The sequence below is a fragment of the Opisthocomus hoazin genome, chromosome 7, assembly GCF_030867145.1.
Source record: "Opisthocomus hoazin isolate bOpiHoa1 chromosome 7, bOpiHoa1.hap1, whole genome shotgun sequence".
NCBI classification, from domain to species: Eukaryota; Metazoa; Chordata; class Aves; order Opisthocomiformes; family Opisthocomidae; genus Opisthocomus; species Opisthocomus hoazin.
In genome coordinates, this window is record NC_134420.1 from 19327081 (window position 1) to 19353071 (window position 25991).

Here is a 25991-nt window from a genome sequence, read left to right on the forward strand (position 1 = left end):
AGAAAAAAGAAAAAGAAAGCTCCCTGGCCAGATAAATAACTCACTTTTGGAAGATGCTTCACCAGTGTTCCTGCTGTTATATAACAACCTCAGCCAAGATCCAGCTATTTCATATTTGCTTAAACAAGAGAGTCATAGAGGGAAAACATGACTGCACTATGTTACTTGTTTGGTCATTGGTACTGGGAGAGGTGATATGCTAACAAAAGTATGCAGTAACAAGCGGTTAAAATGCAATGTTTCATTAGTTTTGCAGTAAAAACAGTGAAGATACTAACAACTAATTTCTGCTCTTAATTTAATTCATGTTGTGAACATGAAAATGAGGAGAGAATTAGTTTTTCAGTGGCTGGATCCTCTCGCTGACCCTATGCATGTTTGCATTTAAATGAAAGAAACTAAATTTTTGCCCATGCATTGCTGGCAAAAAAATGTCTATGGTTTTGTCTGGGTATCATGACAAAGGGATTCCATGTAACTTAAAGAAATAATTTGAGTATAAAATGGGGAGTTGATTAGAGCAGTAAAATAATCAGACGTTATAAGGAGCTAATACAGTGTAACAACTAAAAGCCCAGGGGTGGGAATCAGGCCAGCTGGGGTTCTGCTTCCATTCAAGCATGCTGTGCAACTCTGAGTAAGTCAATAAACCTTGCAGTGCTTCACTTCGACCATCTGCAGAATGGGAATAATAAAAATATTATTCCCTGTCTCCCCAAACTGTGGTGAGCCATTGAGATGAGTATTGAGTCAGAATGCTGTGAGTTGAGAAAAGACAGATTTAAACTTTCCCAAAGTTCAGAAGTTTGCTTCCAGTTCATTTCTATTTGGGAGGCTCAACTCTCTGTTTACAATTGTAAACCTGTTTTCCTCCCAGCTCTATAGCTGGTGGACATTGGCCTAATGTGAGCACTCATCAGATAAGATACATTTCTGTCCACGAGTCAAAGAACTATGTTACATGTTGGGAACCGTGGCAACAGGGAGAAGCGTGCACAGTTGAGGATGAAAAATCAGAGTGAAGCCGTGGGACTAGTAGTTAAATTATTTACATATTTCAGAGACCTCTCTCTAATACAATCCACTCGAGATCCTACTAACCCAAATCTCATGAGCCCACGCTGTGTTACTTTGAATTGTGACAGCATCTTTCTTCTTCAGGTTGTTTTGCAGCTCTCAGCTGGAGTGTGCTCTGAGCCCAGGCATCACCAAGACGCACCTTTGTGCTGATCTCTCTGCACCCTGAGAAATACCGTTGAAGTGGATGAGGAATATTCTCAGTGCGCGTAGTTGTTCAAATCGATAAGTCTTGGTCAGGGCTTGAGCAGGAAAGGGACAGTTGGGACACATGAAATACGACACAGTTTAGCCTTGCTGAATTATCTTTAATTGTTTCTACCTACAAGTTGTTTTTCCTGTTAACTTTCATCTCGGGTTCGGTGTTGTAGTTAGAAACAGAAGTGCTGAAATACAAGTCCAGGCTTCCTGGTGTATTTAGCTCAACGTTGGAGTCTCCAGAGGTTGAGATAAGTTCCAGAAATGATTCCAACGGTTTGTTTGCTTGTTGAAAGTAATTTCCAGTTCTCTGAGTAGTTCAGAAGGTGAAACAATCAATTAAATACACTCATGTGCATACACATATGCACAGAATATCTCTCAGGTAGTTAATGGGGCAGAATGATTAAAAGGCACCAGGAGCCCAGGTCAGTAAAGCTGCAAAGACCACACTAGTTTGGGCATCCAGTCTCTTCAACGGCTACAACTGAAATTTCTCACATCTTTTGGATGTGACATGCAAGCCAGAAAGCAAGCAAAAGAGCAGCACAATTACTTTGTGGGAGCAAAAAGTACATTTTCTCAGAATATAAATTCTTTCACTTTACACTCAAAAGAAATTCTAAAAAGAAATATACACATGCAAAATGTTTTACATTTTCCTTGTTTTGGTTAGCAGTGAGGTGTTTTTCACACAGCCCTCACCAGAAGTCTGCCGTGTGGGAAGGGCTTACAGTGTGTTGTAAACAGCAGGTTCAAATCAAGGCTAAACCAGTCCTCTCAGTCCAGCCAAAGTCACAGGGTGCTCGAAAATCTAATCTATTGCAATATTGGAAACAAACTACCATGCAGTAGATTGTAAAGGCTGTTTTTTTAATGTTATTACTCTTATATGAATTCATTTTCTTTCAGCTACAAAATAGGGTGAAAAATCTGAGACAAAAGGCTGAAGGAAACAGATTTTCAGTTACAGAATTACCTTTTTCATGGTCTTAAGTTCAGGATGCTACAAAATAGTGAATTCAAAGAAATTTTAAACAAACTACGAAGTTAAGAAGATTGTTTCTTTACATGCCCTAAAATTCTTTACTTCTTGACATAGATTTTATTTTATATTTGTCAAGATGGCAGCCTGAGCCCAGAAAATCATCTTGTTTTAGCTACCTCGAAGCAGTTTTAAAGTTCTGAAGTGCCTTTAAAAAGATCTGTCTTTTCTGATCTAATGCTAAGAGATTTAGTCCTGGTCTGTACATGCAGATTCTGTAACACTTAGTAAAATCTATGGGACTTCTCCATGTAGTAAGTTTCCCATGAAGTTCTGAAAGCAGAGTTTTGCCTTTATCTTATTGTCAAATGATTAAATATCTTTTAAAAAAAATTTTTTTTAAGCAGTAGGAGTTTAACACCCAGTCATCTGTATGCCACTGAATCTAGGAAATATTAAGGCTCATGGTTTATTCAAAGACATTATCTTTTCTGCTATAGATTGACAAGACATTACTATCATCTGATTTACTGTTTGTTTTTCAGTGTATGCCTTGGTCACCGACAGAGCTCCGTGCATCCTGTGTATTACAGTGGCAGGACTCCAAGGCAGTATTTGGCTATCAGTTTATTCACTAAATTTTTCATTCAAAATCCCTCCTGAGCTTTTCACTATGGCTCAAATAAATTATTAGTTGGCTTAAGAGTGCTGGCTGTAAATGTTTGGGCCTGTGTTTGAGCATTAAAAAAGGCCTGGGAACTATTTCAGGGAAAGTATTATTAACAAATTCTATGCAATAAAAATCTACTATTTGTTTTGGTTTTCAACCAGGATTTTTTTATTTTGGGGGAAAGGCAGGGAGGAGGTTGGTGGCAAGGAGAACCATTCATATCAGAAACAATGTCATAATTACACAGAGTAGAGAGCCTGTCTAGAAACCTCCATAGCCAAAGAGATTTCTATATAGAACTGTAAACATAGGAACCATGGTGGAGGAGTCGGTGGCCAGGTACGAGAGTCCTGTCAGAAGCAGAGGTAAAGGTTTCATTAAGACAGCATTTCAGACAGTCAGCAGGCACACCCTCATTTCCAGGAAAGAAGTGTTATCCTTACTAACTCCTTGAATACAAACCAAGCTGTAGCCGTTCTTGGGAAGTGGACAGAACATGCTGGAGTCCCCAAGCAAGGTTCTTTCAAAGGGCGATGCCCCCCATGTTTTCCAGAATTGCCCTGTGCAACTGGATTTTCCACGCGGCAATCCTCAGCATCTTCCTTTTCCACATTAAATTCCCTCTACCCAATGTTTCTCGTGGTACATTAGTCTCGTCAGGTGTGGTTGTGAGTCTCCGTTGGTACGGCTGGTTGCATCTTGGAGCTCAGTGTTATCCCATGCAGCTTACAGATCTTGCTGCGTTTCTTCTTGAGCAGGGATGTTCTTGGTAAACACAAGTCTGATACAGTCCTCAGGAGACAGTTGGGGCTAAGATTTTTGACCCGTGTCTCGTAAAACCACACGACCAACTCTTACTGTTTTCTTTCCCCTCTGTATTTTCCCTGGTAATTAGGTCAATGTGTACAAGACTGCTTAACAAATTGGGCTATAGTATCAAAATGGTTTCTTGTGTCACCGAAACGGAACAACACAAGAGTTTAATGGAAAATTTTCACCTCTAATAATTGGAAGGGTTTATATTTTCCATCCATTTCCAGACCTAAAAGTCTTGGAGAGACTTTTTTATCAAAACTTGAAAAAGTAGACTAGCATTGACACTAATTGACTGTTCAGATTGAAGTGCCTCCAGGGCCCGCCCTGACCTGAATGCTTCTGGGGCCAATCCTAAAGTGAGTATGTTGTTCATAAGAAATAACTATTCTCAACTGTGCTTCTGCTCCTATTAAAGTCAATGGCAAAGGTCTCACTGGCTTTAGAGGACACCCATCCTATGATATTTTCACACAGTGATCCCAAAACAGAGTCTGCTTTGGAAGACTCCCCAGTAGGACTTGCTACCTGTTCGCCTTGGGCAAAGCTGCAGATGGAAAGGTGCACTTCAGCCGTCTAAGGACCATACATAGGTTGTTGGCAGGCCCGTTGTTTTGCAGCATTAGCTGTTGCAGTTCTGTACAGGGGAAAAATAATTGCCTCTCCAGGGATTTCTGCTTGAAAGAGCTAGTTAGAGCCACTTACAGAAACAGGAAATTCTTCAGTTTTGTAGATGATTTTAAAACTGATAGCCCTCGTGACAGGCGGTTCTTCAGAGGCCCACTCCAAAGCGCTTCCCCAATTAACAGGCAATTGTGTCAACATCTCAGGAGGGCAAGCTAATGGCAAGGAAGGACTGAGTCATGGTTGGGTTTTTTGGGGGAGAAGAGGGGTTATTCAAAAAGTAAGAAATCCTAAATGCCTTATTTTACATAGACCTGGGAAAATTTAGCCTTTTGGAAAAAAATAGAAGTCCCGTTAGAAACATCAGTGTTGTCACATGCGAACAAGGCTACTTGGATAACATTTTCAGTCAAACCTTCTTGGAATCATTGATTTAAACTTTTTCATTGTGATCAGCGTTTTAATCCAAGGACATTGAAATGCTGCACTTAGTCTGTTTTGTTGTCTTTTTATTCCTTTTAGGCACTTCAGGATAGTGATAGGGTTACTACTTTTTTAATGAAATGTTTCAGTAGTATGAACACTCATTATGAAGCTAAAGCCATTTAGGTGTTCCCAAATTGAAATAGTTTACAATTTCCACCACTTGAAATATCTCAATACTTTGAGAGGTTAAAAAAATTGTGATATGCCATAATTTCCCATACAACAGAAAATCTGTTTACAGACCAAGGCAAGTCATGACAGTCCCTTTTTCTGTAAAAGTAGCAAAAAGTGTGGTAATGAAGCACAGTTTGTCTTCCAGGTAAACATATCGTGAATTTATTCTGTGTACTCACCTGCTTGTTCTTGGGTATTGGGAGTGCTTCAGAGCCTTACCAAAACTTTGTAAGACACTTCCCACTCTAAGACTTTGTGTTAGTTGTGTGCAACTTTAACCATCTGACCTGAAGTTTTCCATTTTGGGCATCTCACACTAAAATTTTTGGGAATGTTTCAGCTGAAAAGCTTCAGCCATTCCAGGAAGAAAGTTAGGAAGAGACACATAATTTTTCCCATGTTATTGTGATTATTTTTAAATCTTATAAGTGTTTTGAGATGCTCTCCTACATCCATACTTTGGAATGAAGACTTGAAATTTGTCTGGAAGTTGTCCTAATATCAGGTACATTTATTCTTTTTCTTCAAAAAAACCTCAAGCAAACCAACCAACAACAAATCAAAACCCTAACTTTTTATTTGGCCAAAGTAAAAGCCTCTGAAATCACACATTCTTAGGATAGAGAGGGGCACTGGAGGGGGAGATGCTGATATCCTCTCTCTGGTGACCAGCGATAGGACTCAAGGAAATGGAATGAAGCTGCATCAGGGGAGTTCAGACTGGACATTAGGAAAAGGTTCCTCACTGAGAGGGTGGCTGGTCACTGGAACAGGCTGCCCAGGGAAGTGGTCGTGGCTCCAAAACTGTCAGAGTTCAAGAAGCATCTGGATGACGCTCTTAGTCATGTGGTTTAGTTTTAGGTAGTCCTGCGAGGAGCAGGGAATTGGAAACAATGATCCTTATGGGCCCCTTCCAACTTGAGATATTCTATGATTCTAAAGAACAGTTTAAAAAAATGAATAAAACTACTTGATTTTCAGAAGGAAACTACTTCTGAAGTAGAAAACTACTTGTTTTCTTCAGAAGACTTTCGTCTTCTGAAGACAAAGCAATAAAACAGTTCTTTACTAAAACATGTATAACTACTCTTTTTTTCCTTTTCTTTTTTTAGTAAGAATGTGTGAACTGCAGGTCAGATGTTTAAAGAAACCCATTAAGCGATTATTTACTTTTTTCCTGAAGCATGGCACAGTTTGTTGTTTCTGTGGCTACTTGCACAGAGGACTCTGTAGAGAAATAGCAGAATTCAGGCTTCCTTCACCAAATAGGAAATCAAAATATGGGACTTTATTTCCTAAGCTGGATTTTTCTAAAGCTTCAAGAAGCAAAGCCACAAGTAACTACTGCTATGCAAACATATTCTTGCAAGAGGTTAGAGGCGTGTTGTTCTCCTCCTATGCTTAGGACCTGTATGCCCAAAGGCTGAATGCAGCTCTAACGTCTCAGCTTACAGACACAGATTTGAGTAGAGTCTTGTAGTTAGTAAGCATAGGGTTAATGAAGGAAGATGAAGTTGATTTGAACTTGAAAACTTTGGTTCAGTTCTAGCTTTTGCCCCAGATATTTTTTGTGTGAGCACGGGCAAGACATTTGATCCCTCCGTATCTCAGTTCCATATGTATAAATCAGGAATGAAAATACAACCGTTGTCCCACCCCTTTTTTATCTCATCTATTTAGATCATGCATTTTTCAAGGCAGGGGCTGTTTCTCTCTATGTGTACAGACAACTTGTAGCCCTTCAGGGCTCTGATCTCAGATGAGGCCCCTCAGTGCTATTAGTGTGTAGTAGTAGTAGTAGTAGTAATAATAATAACAACAACAACAACAAAACAACAACAACAGATGGACTTCAAATTCAGCCAGGCAGCTCTGAGCCATTACACATTCTGGAGTATGAAATACAGTCGAGCCCAAGACAGCTATTTTCATCAGAGACAAAAGTTAAGAGTTTGGCAGGGCAACCGAATTTGGCGTTATGTAAGCTGGGCTTTGCAACTTCAAACCGTGGTTTTATTTATGTCTTTTTCACTTTTTTTCTTCATCTCCATACGGTTCGGTCTGTGACTGGCACTGTTTTAGAGCTGGCTCGTTGTGGGATGTACCCTGCTGCAAACAACGTTTGGAAATCTGAAAAGGTTTCTTTAATTAACTGAAAACCAGAGCCCATAGTCTACTTGATATGAAAAATAGGCCAAATTATAGTGGTATTCATAGCCTGCTGGAATGGTTGGTTGTTTTGGAAAAAAAATGTTTTTAAAGGAGGCTTGCCAAGAAACTGTTCTCTCAGGAAATGATAAATGGCAGTTTGGAGGCTCGAGTGGCCTGTACTGTATGTATGTGTCTTGGTAACTGCTGACTCAGTCCTGTGTGCTCCTGATGGCTCCCACATTCGCAGCACGAGGAATTTACAGTCCTGATTCACAAACTCATTACTGTCCTGCAGTTCGGGGCTTTTATACATGGCCTCAGGATTGTTTCATCTGCAAACAATGCAAACGCATTTCTTCAAATTACACTTTAGATAACCTTTCAGTTATCATTACTTTTACAGTGTGTGCTAAAACCTTTCCGTTTCTGTTCCAAAACTATAGTTTCTCTGAATACATTCTTCCAGGGTCGGTGGTTTCTGTTGTTCTTGGGGTTTTTTTATAGCATGTTTTCCATGAAGTTGTGCAGTTTTAGGAAATTTAAATAAGAGAAAAATGAAGACATGGCTAGAATTTGTATGACAGTGTAGTTTTTAAATGAGTAAAAGAAAATGCTGACTCTATTTGTGCACTGAAGAAATATCTGCTTTAAAAAATGTACCACTTCGTAACATGAGTTCTTCGCAGTGAGATGTGCTATTTACTATGTCTTGTTACTGTAGGGGATATGTTGCACGCAAATGAACAAGCCTTTGGTATATTCTCTTCTAACTGCTAACAGTCATCTTCATTTTCAGGCTGTTTATGTTACCTCAATCCCATTGACATCAAGAAGTTTGAAAGAGAAGTGAATTGGGACTGTTGTAAATTTAGGAGACATTGTTGCAAAACAAGTCCCCGTTCCTGAGTCACAGTGAAGGGAGAGAGAGGTTCATGGGGTACACAGAGCTCAAGGGAATTTTTATTTTTCGAATGTTGCCTAATGAATCTGACTGGAAGGGGTCACGCAAAAATTTGTATCTACATGTCCATGAAAATTTATACTGTATGCTTGTACAGTACAAGATCAAGTAGAATTAAAGAGTTCAGAGATAATTTGTTAGAAAATGAATCGATTCATTGCCTTTAGCTTGAATGTTAGAGTTCCTAGGCACCTTATGAAGAATTTCTGTGTTTGGTCATTTGCATCCTTGAAAACCTTTTTAGCATTCACATAGGAGGCAATTGTAAAAATGCTGAACTCTTCAAAGACCCCTCCTCTGTCCTTGCTCCATTATTTTTCTGCCCTTGCTCCTGTTCTTTGCTGTTTCTGAACAAATTCTTCTCCAGTTCCGCTTTGAATTACCCCACTGTACGGTACTGCGGTGCAGAGCGGCTGTAAACAGCGGGGTGGAGAACCCTGCCCACACCATCGGTGCGCCTTGCCCTTGGTAGAAATTATGTTACTTTTATATTGAGGACAGCGTGAAACTTGGAGTATATTTAATTGAAGGAAGCACCTACCTAAAGTAACTTTCCGCTCTGTGATTTGCCAGTGAAAAATCTGCTGATGGGTTTTAAGTGCTGACTGACAGATTAGAAGGATAGGAATGTGAAACGCAGGTATCTCTGCCACCTCTGACCAGTTAGATGCTGGTTTTCAGGTTATATACCATCGATTCTTGAAGTTTTGCATACCGAGCTAAAGGAAGTACCAGCACTGATTAGCACTAGTGTGAGCAGAGACCATCTGGGCGGAGCTGCAGGTGACTTCAGATGAGGAACTACATCAGTGAAAAAACTGAATGCTGATCTTTGCTTTTGAGGTACATAATTTTAGGTACATAAATAGCACCTATGAATCACAGTGTGACTAAAATGAAATTGTTTGACATGTCTCACATGCTTACAAGTTTTGCTGGGTCAGGTATTGGCGTACAACAAGAGGTGGAAAATAAGTGTCGTTTACATGAAAGTCAGAAGAACGTATGCTTAGATCTAACAATAATGCTAAACTTTGAGTTTCAAGAACAGTATCTGATTATTCTCTTACTTTTCTCTGTTCATTCACACGCTCTGGACTGTCTTCTTGTGCCAAGCAATGGGGTAGCACACTCTTTCACCTTCAAAGAGTTCAGAGAGTGAGTATAGTTCCAGGGGTGCCCAGTTTTGCAAATCTCAATGACTGCTCTAGCAATATAATGATATCTGTCTCCTGGGGTGGCTGATTTAAAACCTTTGCCATGAGCAAGGAACCCTGAGTGGGTGAAGTGCGTAATTAGTGCAGGTGTTCACTGTACTAATAAAAGCATTTTTAGGCTCTGGGACTGTTTGCAGAGTTTGAGTTCATGTCATTTTCTACACATGGCAAACTTCCTTGTCCAGCACGGATATACAAGCCCTAAATTAGCTGTATAATTATAAATAGACCGTGGTTACAGTACATCAGGAGAGAAACCTTGTTTTGACCTCTTGTATTGTGCAATCACTGTTACGGAATGTTATAGACTGTGTTTTTCATATGTACTTGCTTCTTCCCAAATACAAGGATCTTCCTCACTGACAAGGTCCCTGGGTGTCGAGGGCAGTCAGAGAGTAAGTGTTGAGCACCTTGCAGCACTGCGTCGCAAACAGGTTTGACCTATGTGAAATATTCAACTAGAAGTGTTTCCCTGGAAAATGACACTTACTCCTATGTGTCAGTTATGTGTGGAGAACCGCTGTGATTTAAACAAGCTTCTTTAGCCAGAAGTTTGTTTTGCTGTAGTACTAGATGCTCTGTTGTGCCACAGCAGGGAAAAAAAACAAAACCAAAGAAGCAAGATAAAGTGATATTTGTGATGATGTGTCTGCACGTCTGCAGATCATCTGCAGGCTGTGGATTTATTAGTTTTTCAGTCAGTAGAACTGTTATATAAATAATGCGTATCAGAGCTGGTCACACATGGTCTTCTCACTTGCACATGTACACTGCGAGTACTGTCTGAGCCAGAGGGGGATAAGTGCAACCAGACCTCCTCTGCCTTCTCTGTAAATCAGCTTTTACAAGGCAGTGTCAGACACTTGTGTCGCCACGACAGTCCATGTCCCATCTAGAAAGATGCATCACTGTGCTTATTGTGGGGTTTTCAGGCCATGTGGGTGCTGTTCCTGACTCAGCCATCCTTTTCTGCAGGACTTTGGGCAGGTCGTTTCACTTTCTGTTGTTTCCATTGCCTCAGCTGTGAGTACTGGGTATCATAAAGCATTTCGAGGCTTGGAGGTCAAAACTGAAAACACAAGCACTTGGTATTTTGATCATTTTTATTATTCTCACTGTTGTTCAGCATCTATCTTAAAACTTAGATATAATTTGAGACTATTTCTTGATTTGAAAATACCATTGTTTGAATATATAAATCAACAGTGCAGGTACAATAAAGTAAAAAGGAGCAACTTCTGCCTGAAAGGAACTGTGATGCTTGAGACTGACTTAAACTCCTTTCACATGTCAGAGCAGATGTGTCAGAGCATAAAGTCATCCATTGAAATGGATGAAAATGTCTTAATTAATTCAGGGTGATGTTAGCATTTTAATCTGTAAAGTCCTGAGTAGGTGCTATCTGACAACCTTTTTTCAAAGGTTACAATGATTAGGGGTGAATTAATTTCTCCACTGAGTAGCTGATTACTCTCTCTGTTGGACCGTGGGGGGTAGGGGGAGGGGAGGAAGATACTACTTAGCAAAAGAGATTAGCAGAAGAAAGAAAATAAATAAATCCATAGAAAAGTCTTTCAAGGAGATTATGCAAAGAGAAAATAAGAAATGCCTGCAGCTAGACCAGTTTCTGCGGTGATAATCAGATCTTCCAAGTGAAGCACGATCTGGCTTCTGCAACAGATATGACCAATCACCAGGAGGAGCAGGCTGCAGCTTGCTTCGGAGAGCGGAGTGCTGATTCTCTGGTGTTCCCTTCCTGGTGTGCCACTGACAACAAAGTCCTTCCTGACTGATGCCCAAGACAAAGTTGTGGTGACGGAGAAGATATCCTTTAGATGAGAATTAAAGTGATGTCTCTCATCACCTGCAACCGTTGAAGATCCTGTAGCACTCTGTCTGTCTTAGATGGGGTTGGGTAGCTTCTTTCTGCCACTGTGATGTTCTCCTATGCTTTCGTCAGATCGCTGCCCTTGATTTGCTGTCTGTAAGTGCTGTGAAGTGTCACTATGTGCTGTGAAATGGGTGCTGCCTCCCATTGCAGAGAATCTACATTTTGTTATTGATTTAACAGGGGCTAGTGCAGCCCTTAATGGCAGGGACTTGAGGGGAGAGAGGTTTGCCTATATATTCATGCTCCTTCTTTGTGCAGTTGAAAACAGTTCTGGTAGGGGGTAGGAGTGGAGAAGGGAAACGCCACAAAGCTTTAAGTGCAAGACAGTCACCACCTCTGCCTGAAGGATCTTCCAGTATTTCATCATGTCTAGACTGTATGTACTGTGTTATCTTGTGCAGAAGCCTCCTTTATCATAGGATAAAATTACAAAGCCCAAATCCTTTTTGTTTTGAACAGTAATGATCGTCATTATCTTACAAGTGAACAATCCAGGGTACTGCCCATGAACCAGAAGAATAACAAGAGGTGAATGCACATCTAACATCTGGAGCTGGGCAGATCATGTAGTCTTCAAGCCTGTCATGGTGATTAATCAGCTAGGAAAGACTGTGAGCCTTTTGCTTCCACCACTACGCAGTCACTTACATTGCAAATAGATCCACTTTTTGAGTCACGGTTTACCAGTCCAAAGAAATGCCCCGCCTGGGCATTTCTTATTCCTAGAATAAGCTATTGACAAAGAAAAGCACTAAGGATTTTTTCTTATCTTTGTCATCCATTAAATTTTTCCAACGTGTTACTTTATCAGAAACATTTGCTTACTTTTGAAGTCATGATAGCTTAGAATGTTTCAGAGAAGAGCCTTTATATTTTAACTGACTCAAAATCAGAGGGAAACCTGCAATGGAACCAATTTGGAAAGTTAACCTATGCAGAAATTGTTACCAGCAGCAGCAAGCAAATGATTTGTCCCCTAGTTTTCAAAATGAGTCAAGCCCCCAAAGTGTTAGGAAATTGGCTTAAAGCCATAAGGTTGTATTTAAGCAAAAGAAAAAAAGAAAAAAGGAAACAAATATCAGAGTCTTTAAAATCTAGTTTCTGAGACCTTGGTGTACACTGAAGACCTGTTTTCAAGGCTTTCTCTGCAATAATCTTGGGTAGAAGCTAACTCTGGAAATTGAAGCTGGTATTCTCACATAGCTGGTTGGCTTCAGAACTTGGAATTTAAAGAAAAATGTCTAAAACTACAAAATGCATAACAAAATAATCACTTCATTTCCCCCAAATTCAACTGGCAGAGCTGTTGAACTCCTGCAGGCATGGTAATGACTTTGTATGACCCATGAAATTTGACTGAAAACCCTTCTTCATTAGCAGTTGGTTGCCTTTGTTGTAGTTTTGCTGCTGGTATCCATAAGATCTGCTAGTTTGCCTTTATGAATAATGCCATGACAGCCAACAGGCAGTTTCTTTTCCCTTTAAACATGGGTTGCCACTGGTAAAGATGTTAGATTCTAGTTCACTCGTTGGTTATTTGCTGGCCTGTGATTGATTGTATCTGCCTCCACTTATTGAAGCAGTCAGTAAAAGAATGCAATGCAGTTTTTGGGGTGTCCAAGGCAACTTTGTTTTAGAGGATGAAGAGCACCTGCATCTTCTGTGGATTTCAGTGCTTTTGCTGGATGCTTACATTTCTACAAAATGAAAGCATTTTTATTTTTAGAGTATTCTGAGGGAGATATTTCCAGGGATATGATTTCAGCAGAAGTGAATGGCGGTTGGAAAGGCTGGGGGAGTAGAGTGGGCTCGCAGACATTTTATCACCAATAAATTTCACCTCTGATCTCTGTGCGGCTCCTGGGAATGAAAAGTGCCTTTGGAATTATGTGTGGTTTGCTTTCGTTCCACTGAGCTTTCCCACTGAAACTTTCTGTCTTGCATCTGCGTCTTCGTAAAGCTTAATGCAATGGCAAAACAAGAGGCCACCTCCTTTCTGAGGAGCAGACTCCAGCGTGCAAGAATACAGCCCTGGTTTTGTGTGTTCAGAATGGGTGCAATCTTGCCACCTTATTTATCACTGGGATTTCTAACCCTGAAATGCCACGGCCCATAGATGACTTCTCCGTAATAATATTTATCAAAGTATTTCTGGTCTAATTATTCATGCTGAGCTTGTTCTCTAAAAATTTCTCTTGAAAGAATCTTTTTAAAGATTTTTCTTTTGAAAACAAATTCATGACCACATCAAACGGAGATTCGTGTTGCTGTTGGTTTAATTACCAACAGCCCTCAGGGAATCTCAAAACTCACTATTGTTGTAATTGCTTCTCTCCCTTTCTCTCCCCCACTCCTTTTCCCCTTCCATTTTTGATTGCTGCAGAGGTCATCGTATGCTTATTAGTTTTTTTAAGCTAATTTTAGGTACAAAGGAGTTTATGTCCTATTTTGCCCACATAGTAACTGTCAAATCATAAATAATGAGTACATTATGGATACTAAAAAAGGCACTGGCCAGAAATCTATTTTTGAAAAAACAACTGAGATCAGCTTGTTTTTTAACATTTCAAACAAAAAGTGGATAGCAGTGCTATTCCCTACTCATGCCATGCCATAAGATCAGATCCACGACCTGTGGATGCGTCTCACTTTCTATTCCAACCAGAAAAGCCAGTGCACCTAGTCTGGCTTTCTTCCCTTTGAAAAGCAGTATGGATGCCTCATTTGGGTGAGGTGTGAAACATAACATAAGCGATGCTAACCTAACTCCACGTGATACACGGCATATTTGCTTTGAAAAGAGCAGCAGTCTCAAATCTGTTTTGAATTAGGAAAAGTGTTTGAGAGAAAGAAAGGAAAAAGGGAACAGTTTCGTAGCAGGCATCTGAAAAATAACAGTTTGGAGGAAGGAGGAAAAAATTGTCAGGCAAAACCTAACAGTTAAAGCTGAAAAATGTATTTCTAACACTGGGGATTATGAGTGTATATCTTATTCTTTGTGGTTTTTTAAAAAAAATTCTTGGCAACTGAAGTGCTTGTTATGATGATCCAGAACGAGAACAGCTACTCAATGGTGAAATTATCAGCAGTACTCCGGCAAGAGGTTATTACTCATAGTCCCAGTATCATATGAGAGCCAGAGCCAAGGATTCAAGAAGCAAAACATTCCCCTTTGGAGAGAGGTCAAGATTAGTCGCTTTTGTTTTCTTTAGTTGGTGAGGGTGGTAGGGGGGTTTGGTTTGGTTTGGGATTTATTTGGTTGTGGAAAAGAGTTTGGTACATATTTTTATGTTAGTTGGGTATTTTACCTTTTTTTTTCTAACCCTAAAATGTGGTAAATATGCCACTGTTCCACACTGGAAATGGGAATCTACAGCTAGGAGAAAGCTGCTGTCTGATAGCCAAACTCCTGACAACAAAAATATGGAGTGATATTCGGAGGCTGTACTGCTGTGATTACACCAGCAGAAAGAGTCCTCCAGAGGCAAGTACCACAGGGAGTTTCCTTCACATCTGTGGAACTGGAGCATCTGAAATATAAGTGCCTGTTAGCTAAACAGAGAGCCTTTCTTTCCCCTGCAGATAGGTACTGGGGTGCTCACCCAGAAGGATCCAACGTAGGAACGTTTTGCTGAACAGGAATGTGATTGGGAATGAGAAAGCAACCAGTTTTCCAACCTGCTGTCTCGTTAAAAAACAAAAAAGTGCTTTGAAGTTTTCTGTGAGACCTGAAGATCTGCCCAGCACAGGGGAAAAGATTTTGAAGGTTTTGTTAGAGCTCCTCCTTCCAATTTGCAATGAAAGATGTTTAGTGTATCTGAAGGTGGGCGATGAACTTTACTGCCTCAGTTTCCCCCACCTTGTGCTAGCATTAACAGTACATATCTGCTGCGGCGTGGTGCTGTATAGATACACAAAGGTTCACACAGTGCTTTGGATAGAAGATGCAATAATTACTGCTGTTTATTCTATAACTGTGTCCAAACTATTGCATAAAGATAAGGCACTTTATTTCCTGGTTTCTTTGATCGATACCTCCCTTCTGTTTCTTGTGGTCTTGAACCTGTTTGACAGCTTCCATAAAGCTGGATTTCAATTTAAGCATAATCTGGGAAAATGTTAATAATAATGGTGCTAGATGGATGTCCAATGATTTTTGTGGGTACATAAGGATCTCAGACTTTTGGTATCATCGATTCATTTGTAAGGAAAGAATTCCTCTCTTCCTGCCAACTTGTGTCTTATTTTTAAATGGAAATGGAAGACAGTTGTGTCTGGACAAAGAGATATTATTTCCTGAAGGTGGGGCTATGGTGAATGAAGATAACCAAATTCTTGAAAAATCTAGACTATTCAGTAAATAGGACAGGGGGATTTTATCTTCTTTAGTAGCTTCTGATAAAAGTTGTATTTAGAGACCAGATCGTAAACTTCACTTTGCTGGCTTCACCCAGGGAGAGAAAAACATTCCAAGCTCCCTTGTTCATCTACTGATACTATGTTCGTTTAGAGGAAAGGGTTAAAAAAATAAATATCTGACCTTTGTAATATTTTGGAGAAAAAAAATTATGTATCCTGAGGCTGTGCTGAGCCAAAGACTGTAGATTTTGGACACTGTCCTAACTTTAAAATTTCCATGTGTTTTAAGTCTTGTCTCATTTATCTATGACAAGAGTCAACCACAAATTTTAATTGCTTGGCTATAGCCCTCGGGATGCCAGATAGCTCTGTGAGCATTGTGCACATCTGGGCACGCTCTCCGTGCAGTGAGGCCAGCAGGGCTGGCCTGGGAGCCTGGGGAGCGACGAGCAGGCAGAAGGGCTTCATGGCCCAAAGCTACACTTAGAGCAAAGAAAGATTCTCAGGAAAAGCTTATTTCCAGCGGTTTGGGGGTTTCAAATAAGCTAAATAGTTTTGCAAGAAGTTGTTAACAGCAACAACAAAAGCACTGAACCGAGGCCACCGTACTCAGCTCTCTCTTCTCAAGTAGCAACCGTATCGTCTCTGCTTCTTACCATCTCCTCCAGCCACACCCATCATCGTGGTCATTCCTGTCTTGACTAGCAGCATTTTAGGTCATCCCTTTCTGACTTTTTTTTTGCCCTCAGGCCTTTCTGAATCCTCTCCACTTCTAAAATAAGCACTACCCCAAAAGCTTTCCACCTTTCAAGGTCTTGTACTCTGTAACAGTCCATGGCCAAGCGTATTTCACTCTCCTGTAACATAAGTCTTCTGTTTGCCAGTGTCCTACCGGCGTCCTTGTTAGCAGGAGAGGTATATGTTCATCTTACCTTGCTTCCTTTAGTCAAGCAGCAAGTTATAGACAGATAATTTTATGAAGGTGACACGTAAAAACCGAAACAACTTAGATGTTTGTAACTTCCGATTTCTATATATAGAATCATAGAAAGTATTTCTCATCATTTTTAAGATCTTAAAAGAATTGCTGTCTTATATAAGCACAGTGTTTGTTGTTGCCACTTGTGTCTTTGTAGGTCTTATTAAATAGACTTCTTGCATCTGAAGTTTTGCCTCCTGCGGATCTGCAGCATTTATTCACGTAAGGATTATGTACATGAGTTCTGTAGAAGTGGCTGGAAGCACTCAAAGATAGCTGTGAAGATCTCTGGTTTATTGTGTAACATCTTCAGCTACTGCTCTTCCTGCAAGCTATATCTTCATTTTCTTTTGGAGAAAAATGACAGTAGCATAGAAGAGGCAGTTACAAAAACATGCTGCCAATATTCTGTGTTTGGTAACATATATGCTGTATTTTGTATTCAATTATTTATTTAATCGCACATTACTGAAGTGGCTTTTTCATATAAGTTTTTCAGTTTTTGACCTGTCAGACCATGTCTATTACTATTGTCAGTTTCAAATAGAATTGAAGGGAGACGTTTAATCTGAAAAATGGCATTATGGTTGTAATCTACACTCTTCTAAGTATCCTGAAAATGCACATGAAAGAAATTGAGCTGAGTGAATAGTTAACCAGAGATGCCATGTTTCCAGAAACTTTGAGGAAGCTTTTAGAAAAAGTTGTTTCTCTTTGGGGAAAATGACAATTGGAAAGGAAAAATAATTCTCTGCAGAGTAGTTACTTGCTTGAAAGAAAGAAAGAACGCGTAAATCGACCCTGTAATTTCTCCCATTTCCTATAACTTGAGCATCTGGTACCCTAGAGCTTGTGCTGCACAATCAGGACAAAATTCTTCAAACAAACAAAAATTACTTTAAAATGCCACAAGTGTTATTGTCAGTAATCAAATGGCCACATGCTGGTGTTACCAGTTTGTTTTACTTCCCAACATAATTAAGAAACATGTGTGACAAAACTGAGTTTCTGTGCGGTGCATTAGGAATTTACTATGTCAAGTCAAGCCATTTTTAATAGTAGTTCACTGATATCAAGGTGACTTCTGGACAATTAGAGCCAGTGACTGGCTTACAAATCCTGTTTGTTTCTGAGCTCTGACCCTGACTCAGCGACTCAGAAGTTTCTTCCCAGTCCTGGGTCATCACCCTTTGTTGAAAGCACAGGTGGCACACCCTGATTAACAATGAATTATCAGCAGCATTTTAAGGGTTACTACTACAAAAAATAAGGGTTTTTATGAAACTTTTGAGAAGTGTAGGAGAAATGTCTTGTTATAAAAATAGAGCAAGATGAGACCAGCAATAATCTCAGTTTACTGAAAAAAACAGAACAATTTTTAGTATCTCAAAGTAAAGAAGAGATTGGCACTGATACTTTGACAAAAGAGAGCTGGTTTTAGGACACTGTGTAGGAAGTGCCTTTCTTTCCAAAGATGCTTTTTGTCTCAAAGTTATCCATTTTATTTGTCAGTTAAGACAGTGGTTACAGTGTTCATATAATATTGTCATTGATTAGAAAGTGACTTGTCACATGCAGCCCTCAAAACCTGTTAATTTTGTTCCTCAGAAGCTCAGCCTGTGTATTTTTCTAGCGATGAGTGATCTTATATTAGAGGAAAGTGTTTTCTCACTGGCTCCACTTCCTCTATCCTTCCCCCAGATACCGCACACATACTCCCTTCTTTGGCCAACTCTCAAGAGAAAGTACAGACAGTCTGGAGAACAAATCTTCCTTCATGCGGATTACATTCTCCTGTAAACACCTCAGCGATGGGTATATAACCTCCAGCAAGACTGCTACCTGGTCTCTGGCAACAAAATAAACAAAGGGAAGCCAGAAACTCTGATAAGGGGATTCACAAGAATCTGGGATCTTGGGTACTGTAAAGGGAAAGAAGACTTTCCATGATTTTTGAATAATCATGTACTTGAAGAAAGAAACTTTCTTCAATAATACTGAAATTGTTGTTCTCTATTACCACTATTACAGTTATAGAGAAATGTTCAAAATCAATCCTCTAGGAATATTCCTATAGCTATCCCTGAGCTTCTTCAGAAAGCCACTCCTAACATCATGTTCATTCCTGCCCACAGGGCCCTCAAACTAAAGCATTAACTTTTAGAAATATTGAAGTACCAAAATGTGTAGGGACTTCACAAGAAGAGTAGTCAGGGAAGCTGCTCCCTGAAGATTCCTCAAATATTCTCAAGAACAGTACTTAAATAGGATGGATCCCACCAAAGAAAAATGTGATTTATAACCACACCTTCACTTGCAGACCACTCTCACGGTTTTCTTAAGTATCGCTTGATGCCGATACCTTCCTTCATATCGTTGCCGTTAACAGGGATCATAAGTTCTGGAATATTTTTTGCCTTTCATCTTTTCTTCAACTGAGTCATCAGTGTGCCTGATGATGATTTTGTTAACAGAAAGGACTTTTTTGTGTGTTTTTCTGAAATATAAAGCTAGCTCATTAACAAGTATAGTATTGAACAGAAAACACGTTAGGAAATCTGTACAACACTGCTTATGAGGACGCACAGATGAGGAAAGCATCATTTTCTTTCCTTAGAAGTTTGCCACACTGCAGAGCAATAGGGTCCTCCTTACTAAGAGACCACCAGGAGTGGCAAATACATCTCCCCAGTCACCAGTTATCTGGAAGAAGTGCCTTAAAAAGAGTTAGTTCCCTTTGAGCTAAAAAGCTGCACCCTCAGGAATGAATGCTGCTCAAGATAAGTCAGGGTGGCAAACTAATGTTGGAAAAGTAGCTGAAATTTTCCTGGTTCACATTTTCATTCAGCCAAGCCTAGTTTGTGTTCTGGTTTTCTTCTTCCCCTTTAGCAGCTTCGTGCTTGGCTTTTCATATTAAGAACCAGCACAGTCCCCCCGAACCCACCGAGTGAGCACTGTGCTGATAAAATCTCACTTGATTAAGATCAAATAATAATTAACAAATTAGTTGTTTAATCAGTCAACCGTGTTAAGACGGTATAAGGTAATTATAAACCACTGGCCTGTCTAAAGGGACTATGATTTTTACCCTTAATAATACTTACTCTTGAAATCTGTGAGAATGAAGGGCAGATGAGACAACTTTAATGAACATCACTGATCAGCCTTGATCCCTCCAGGTCATGGAGCAATACTTGGCATAACTTATTAGTAATTTGTGGTCTTTGTGGCCTAAATTATGCCAAACTCCAGATTTTGTCCTTCAGCTTCCCCACAATCCTGAATATCCGTGTCTGAAAATACTGTTCCGCTCAGCTCCATAATTCCATCTGTCCTTGGCCCTTTTTAAAAAAAAAAAAAAAAGCAACGAAAGAAATTCATTGTTACATTTTATGTTCTGTATCATACCATGAATTTGTTATGAAGCTTAAAATTACAGGGCATTTAAGATGAATACAATGTGAAAATTTGTGGAATTTTGTTAGATAAAGTGCTCGTTATTTTGTTCTCTCATCACAAGAACAGTCTCTGTCTTGTTCACTGGCACCTCCTGGAATGCCTTTGATACCTTTATAAAAGTTGGCATGTCACTTTACATCCAGTTGTAGAGGACTGCTTCTCCTGAAAACATGACCTAAGAGGACCTTGTGGTTTGTAGGAACTACGTCATCGCCACTGGTCTATTGTGTGGGGTGTCAGAGCAGTCAGGTGCCTCTGTGACTTTTTAGGGAGGGGAAAAATCGGTTCTGTAACATAGCTACATTTCTTTATGATGTGCCTTTTAAGATGCGTGCTGTGATCTTTCAGCCTTTGTGAAGAACTATTTGGTTGGGGTTTTTTTTCCTCAGTGCATTGCATGAATGGGATTTTTTTATTCATTTCCAAGAGCTAGGTTCAAAACTTGTTTAAATCTGCTTCTTTCTATCTGTGCTCAATCTATGATCCTTGGATCTTTTTTAAAAAAAAAATTTATCTCAGAGGATGGAAAAATCGTGTTTTATAGAATATTTCAGATTTAGGAATAACTGCAGTGTGTAATTTCTGAAGAGTTTCAAACACTGTCTCCTCTCCCCAACAACTATAAAATACAAATAAAATTATTTGCATATAAAGAATTTTATCATCCAAACATCATGCTTCTAATAAAACATAAGTCAGCTAGAAAGAGCTTACTTAGTTTTTCCTAAAAGAAACAAATCAGTCTGAGTTCTTTTTCTACATAATTAACACTGTTTGCTCTTTTAAGGAGAGGGATCAGAGTTGTCCAAAGCAGTTAATATTATAGCAACATCAGCAGTTTTTCTGTTTGCTTTACTTTTATTCATTCTGGCATCATAGCTAATTTCTAATCAAGTAAATGTGTTTGAAAGTATGATTCAGAGGAGGTGATACACATCTCCATGCTAAGTGCGTAAAGCCAGTGTAATAAAAAGGGTATTGCACACATTTTTCTAGTGGGTATGATTATTTCTGCAGGAAACAAGTGACAGGTGTATTTCAGGATGTGTGTCTGAATGACAAGGGGCAGATTGGACATGCTAATAAGCAAGGCCGTTCACCAGCAAGCCTCTTATTCTTGTACATCCGAGGCCTGTGATGACAGTATAAGTTGCCTTCTGGTGGCTTTTACTTCGCTCTTTAAAATGGCTCATACTTTAAGCAGACACCCCTTTGGCAGAACTGAGGGTGGGGGCCCATCGTCCCATTGCCATCTCATTTGCAAATGTCATCTTTTCTGATTCAACCCCAAGAAGTACAAGCAGAGCAATGTACAGAAATCCAGACTGCTCCTTCTCTTGTAACGTCCAAAGAATATGTTGCTATTTGGGACTGACAATTCAGTCCAAGATTGGTCCAGAACCCGCTGAAGTCACTAGAAGTCTGTGATTGCCAAAAACTACCACTGAGTTAAGCGTGTCTTGGAGCAAGACCTTCACGGGTGCAGAACTCCCTGGGAAATGGCTTGCCTTATTGGGAAGCAAAACTGATTAAACAACAGTTAAACACAACCAGCTATCTGGACCTCCCTCCACAAAAGTTTCGTGGCTTTACAGCCCTACCCCAATAAGCAGATACATGGAAGACGCAGGTCTTTACTTTTTATCTTATATGGCTCAGCTTAACACCAATTAGCTTCTGCCTCTGCTTCTGTGGGCCTTCTGCACTCCACAGCTGCAGCAGCCAGACCTTGTTCTCTAGAAAAAATTAGACAATTATCTTTGGGAATTTATTTCCCGGGAAGAATATTCACATCTCACTTCTCTCCAGTACTTCATCACTAGGATGCACAGCTGTTGAAGGACTATCCAGATCTCAGTCCAATCTACTGTCACATTCAATAGCTCATCATTGCAAGAGTTTCATAAACGCATATTTTCCAGATATATCTTCAGTCTGTGTTTCTTCTGGTAAACCCTGCCTAGAATCACAAATGAACAAATATATATATAGAAGTCCCCTAGTTAGTTTTGAATAATTAGCAAAACGACATTTCTTGTTAGAGGAAAAGTTGTCCTTCAGACTCTGAAGATAGCTTTTTGTCTGCAACCTTTAACTACAGTGCTTCCAATGCAGCTGTCTCAGAAAGCAAGCGATACCTGGGCAGTGAGGGATGGAGGAATGAGATCTTTTTGCAGGCTTCACTAGCACTGATCTGTTCTGTTACACTTGGAGCATTGTGAGTTTGCCATCTGTGGTGGACACCATTTGGGCAAAGCGTGCCTTTTTTTAAGGGAGTGAACAAATAGTTATGAAATGAAAACCTGATGATCTGCTCAGTTTTCCATCTGTATTTCCTTCTACAAATCTTGAACTTATGTGTTCTTCAGCTTCCTCATTTGAAGAATCTCATCTTTCAACAGCCATTTCCATCCAGAATTACTAGTGTTTCATGTACCATCTAGGGTGCTTTGCCTAATGTTTTCAAAACCAGCTGCAAAGTATAAATCTCTGGCACCTCATATTTTTAAATCACTGTATCTGCTTCCCTACCAGTTGTACAAAGTGTTTGAAAAAAATGGCATTTTCTCTATGGTGGAAAAACATTTTAGTCTCTGCTGAAATCATCCAGCTTTGTTGATGTTCTGCTCAGCCTTACCGTCTTTTACTATCCTGTGTGATACTTGGATGATGGCCAGGCACATATAAATTGCTCCCACTCATGCTCTCGCTGGCGGTTTTATGTGCCTTTCACTACTTTCTAGCAGATTTTTTAGGCAGCAATTTATTCCTATCATGGTTTTTTCTGCTTACTTTCTTTTGCCTTTTTAAAACTTACTGCATGTTTTTGCCTAGAATTTACTTAGTGTTGTAGGATCCCTGTGGATCGATCAGTCAGAGACTGCAATGGCAAAATCGAGGCTTTCTCGTTGTGCTGGTAGAAGGGAGTAGGAGGCCAGAAGGCAGACACTTACTGCCCAGTTTCAGTGCTTGCCGTGCCAGGGGGCAGAGAGTGGGCAGGACCTTGGAGGTGGAATTGCCCGTCTTCCCCTCGGGACAGCTCACTCAGTACATTGGAGTCAGTGCAGAGAGGAGGTTTCCCATGCCAGGTAAAAGGGGTGGTACAGGTTACCTCTTGACTAGAAAATGCAAGAAACCAGAGACTGAATCTGTGGTGCTCCTAGAAACAGTTCATTCATTATTTTCCTCTGAGTACCACAAATATATGCCAAATAGAGTCTAAATTTTGGACAAATCCATAACCTAGACTTTATTAGGTATCCTGATTTTTCATTATATTTTCTTCTAAAGATTACAGGACAGAGCAGAAAAAGCAAAACAGAGGAATTAAATCCTTTAAGGAGCTTCTGTCTAAAGGCAGAAGAAAGTGAGCATTATGGATTCAGGGTGAAACTTCCCCTGCTGCCCCCACCCCCCAGTTGAAAAATTAGTGCTCACCCGTCTCAGAAGAGTTTCTGGCTTGCTGTGAACCATGTCATCTGAACGGGAATCCTAGCGAACACTGTGTCGTTGGGGGGGGTAAGAGCATAAAACTGAATCATGCCCCACTCCCAGCCCTTGCTGCAGACCCCAGCTGCTATACGCTCACAGCAGCAGAAATACCTGCGGGCACTTTGCGGCCTGAGCTGCTAATTGGGCCCAAATGTAACGAAGAGCATCGGTCAGTTCCAGCTTAGGGTTGATTAGATTACTGCAAGTAGAGCAGATATTAACTACAGCATATTGATATTATTAAGGCATGTAAGCATGTTAGAAGTTTTCATGTTTTCAAAAAAATGTGGACACAATAATAACAAAAAACCACAGAAACTCAGTTCTGGGACTTAGTTCTCTATCCCAGCACATCTCTTTAGAAGCCTGTTTGTCATGTGTTCATCCAAGTATAAAAGGAGTGTCAAAGCGCATACCAGAGGTGAGTATTAACAGGCCTGTCCTCACCCAATTCTGACCTATTGCATTAAATTTCTAATGCTCCATTTAATGAACTGTGAATCTGTGGTGTCTTCATAGAGGTGGTTGTGATCCTAATAAAGAAAAATGTGATTTGAATACTGCATTTGTATCACGTGGTTTGTTGCAATTTTCTCACATGGTGCTACTGAACAAGCTTCCCTTTGCCTTTGTAGGTTACACAAATGGACCAGAAACTGAACCTCATTACAGATATGCTGCATCATCTGGTTTCCCGTCAGCAGGGGGATCAAGGGAACAACAGATCACCTCAGAGAGGCAACAATGTCAATTCGGATCTTTTCCTCCCTAATAACACTCTGCCAACCTACGAGCAACTCACAGTACCGAGAATAAACGAAGATGATATATCCTGATGTGGCCTAAGTCTGGATTGGGTTCTTCCCACCGTTCTTCTTTAAATGGGACTGAATGTTGAGAACCTGGAAAGAATGAAGTTCATCAGCCGTCCAAGAAAACACGCAACTGCTGTATCTAAACCACTAGTCTCATATACACTCTTCTAAAGCCGCTTGTAATAGCCGAAGGACTGCCAGGCTGTCTTCTACCAGGCAAAACTTACGGAAGCTCCACGTTGATTTTGTTCATGAACAAATGATCACAACTCTATTTCTCAGAAAGACCAAAGTGATGTAGAGACAGGCGAAATGGCAAGGATTTAGAGCTCCTTTATTGATAATAATAGGAAATATAATTCTAATAATACTTGAACTTAGATGGAAAAAGTGCATTGTTTATGAATCTGCAGATAGCAATATATTTCTACTACTAAGGTTTTTAAAACAAACTAGGATAACTTATGTTGTTTTTATTGTATAAACGTACACTAACATTCTAGAGAATGACAAACCACATACAGAATGATCTTTGTCTGTTTTATTTTAACATTGCTACATAAACGGTTATCAGATAATGACCAGATTTCTTAAATCTGTTTTTCTTCAGGGAGGAACTAATCCTTAATCTGGAACAATAGTATTTATAGTGGAAAGTGCTATAGATTTTTTAAGATATCAGTTTTTCATGGGGAGACAATAAAGTATTGCATAGAAAAAATGATTCTGCTTTCTAGAAAACTGTTGCCAAAGAATTTATATATAAATAGAAAACACAGTGGTCTGAATGTACTTGTCCTGAAATAGCTTTTCAAAAAGAAGGCCTACTTCTTCTTATATCTGCTGGGTTTTAGCTTACAGTCTCCAAGAGAAGTACAAGAAGCTGAAGTGACTGGACTTGCTGGTCAAGTGCTTGAGCTGGCCCCTTACTGAGCACCCACAGTACTCGCAGGAATCGAGGCCCCACTTCAGGAAAGCATCCCTCATCCAGACAGCATATATAACAATTTGAATAGTTTCCTGAGTAATGTCATGAGAAATTCACCTGCCTACAAGAGTTGTTTGGTATTGAAAAGTGCCAGCTCTAGTTTAGAGGGGCGAAGGCCTCAGCTACAACCCACAGAGCTGAACCACGTTACCCCACATGGCAGCTGCACTAAAGCCAGCAGTGAGTGGCTCGGTGTGGTTTTTCACACACGCAAAGTGAGCAGGATTTGGGCTTTGATTACTAAGGCTGAAATTCAACCCTTGCAAATAGTCAGCATCTGTATCGTATCAGCCCTGCTTTGAATGTGGAACATCTTTAAGGTTGACAGAGCGTCAGAAAGAGTTACTTAGTCCAATGTGGGGGTGGTGGTAGCCCATATAGCGGGCAAAAGAGGGAGATGTAGACAGATTTATCTGCTCTTGCAATTTGAGCATGATACACATCCAGCGCACCCCATTTCCCTCACTGCAGAGCCTGTACCCCACAGCGGTCTCTCTCCCTCTCCTGCAAAACTGATGCCCTAAAGCCTCGTAACTTTGCACATCAGTTAACATCACCAGTCTTTCACGTCTTTGAGCAGTCTGAAATACTGACATGTAGTGAACTGAGATCGCGGGGAACCTGCTCATAGCGCTGCTCATATTCCCCACTT

The 25991-nt window shown here is 40.1% G+C and overlaps 1 protein-coding gene across 1 annotated transcript in view; it reads left to right on the forward strand.

The window, feature by feature from the left end:
* Positions 1–24827, forward strand: part of KCNQ1 (potassium voltage-gated channel subfamily Q member 1) — a 367299-nt gene extending 342472 nt beyond the window's left edge. The window contains exon 16 of the mRNA XM_075427497.1: positions 24172–24827. Within this exon, the coding sequence (XP_075283612.1) occupies positions 24172–24372 (201 nt within the window). The 3' untranslated portion in view covers positions 24373–24827. The remainder of the gene's footprint in view (positions 1–24171) is intronic.
* Positions 24828–25991: the final 1164 nt, after the last annotated feature.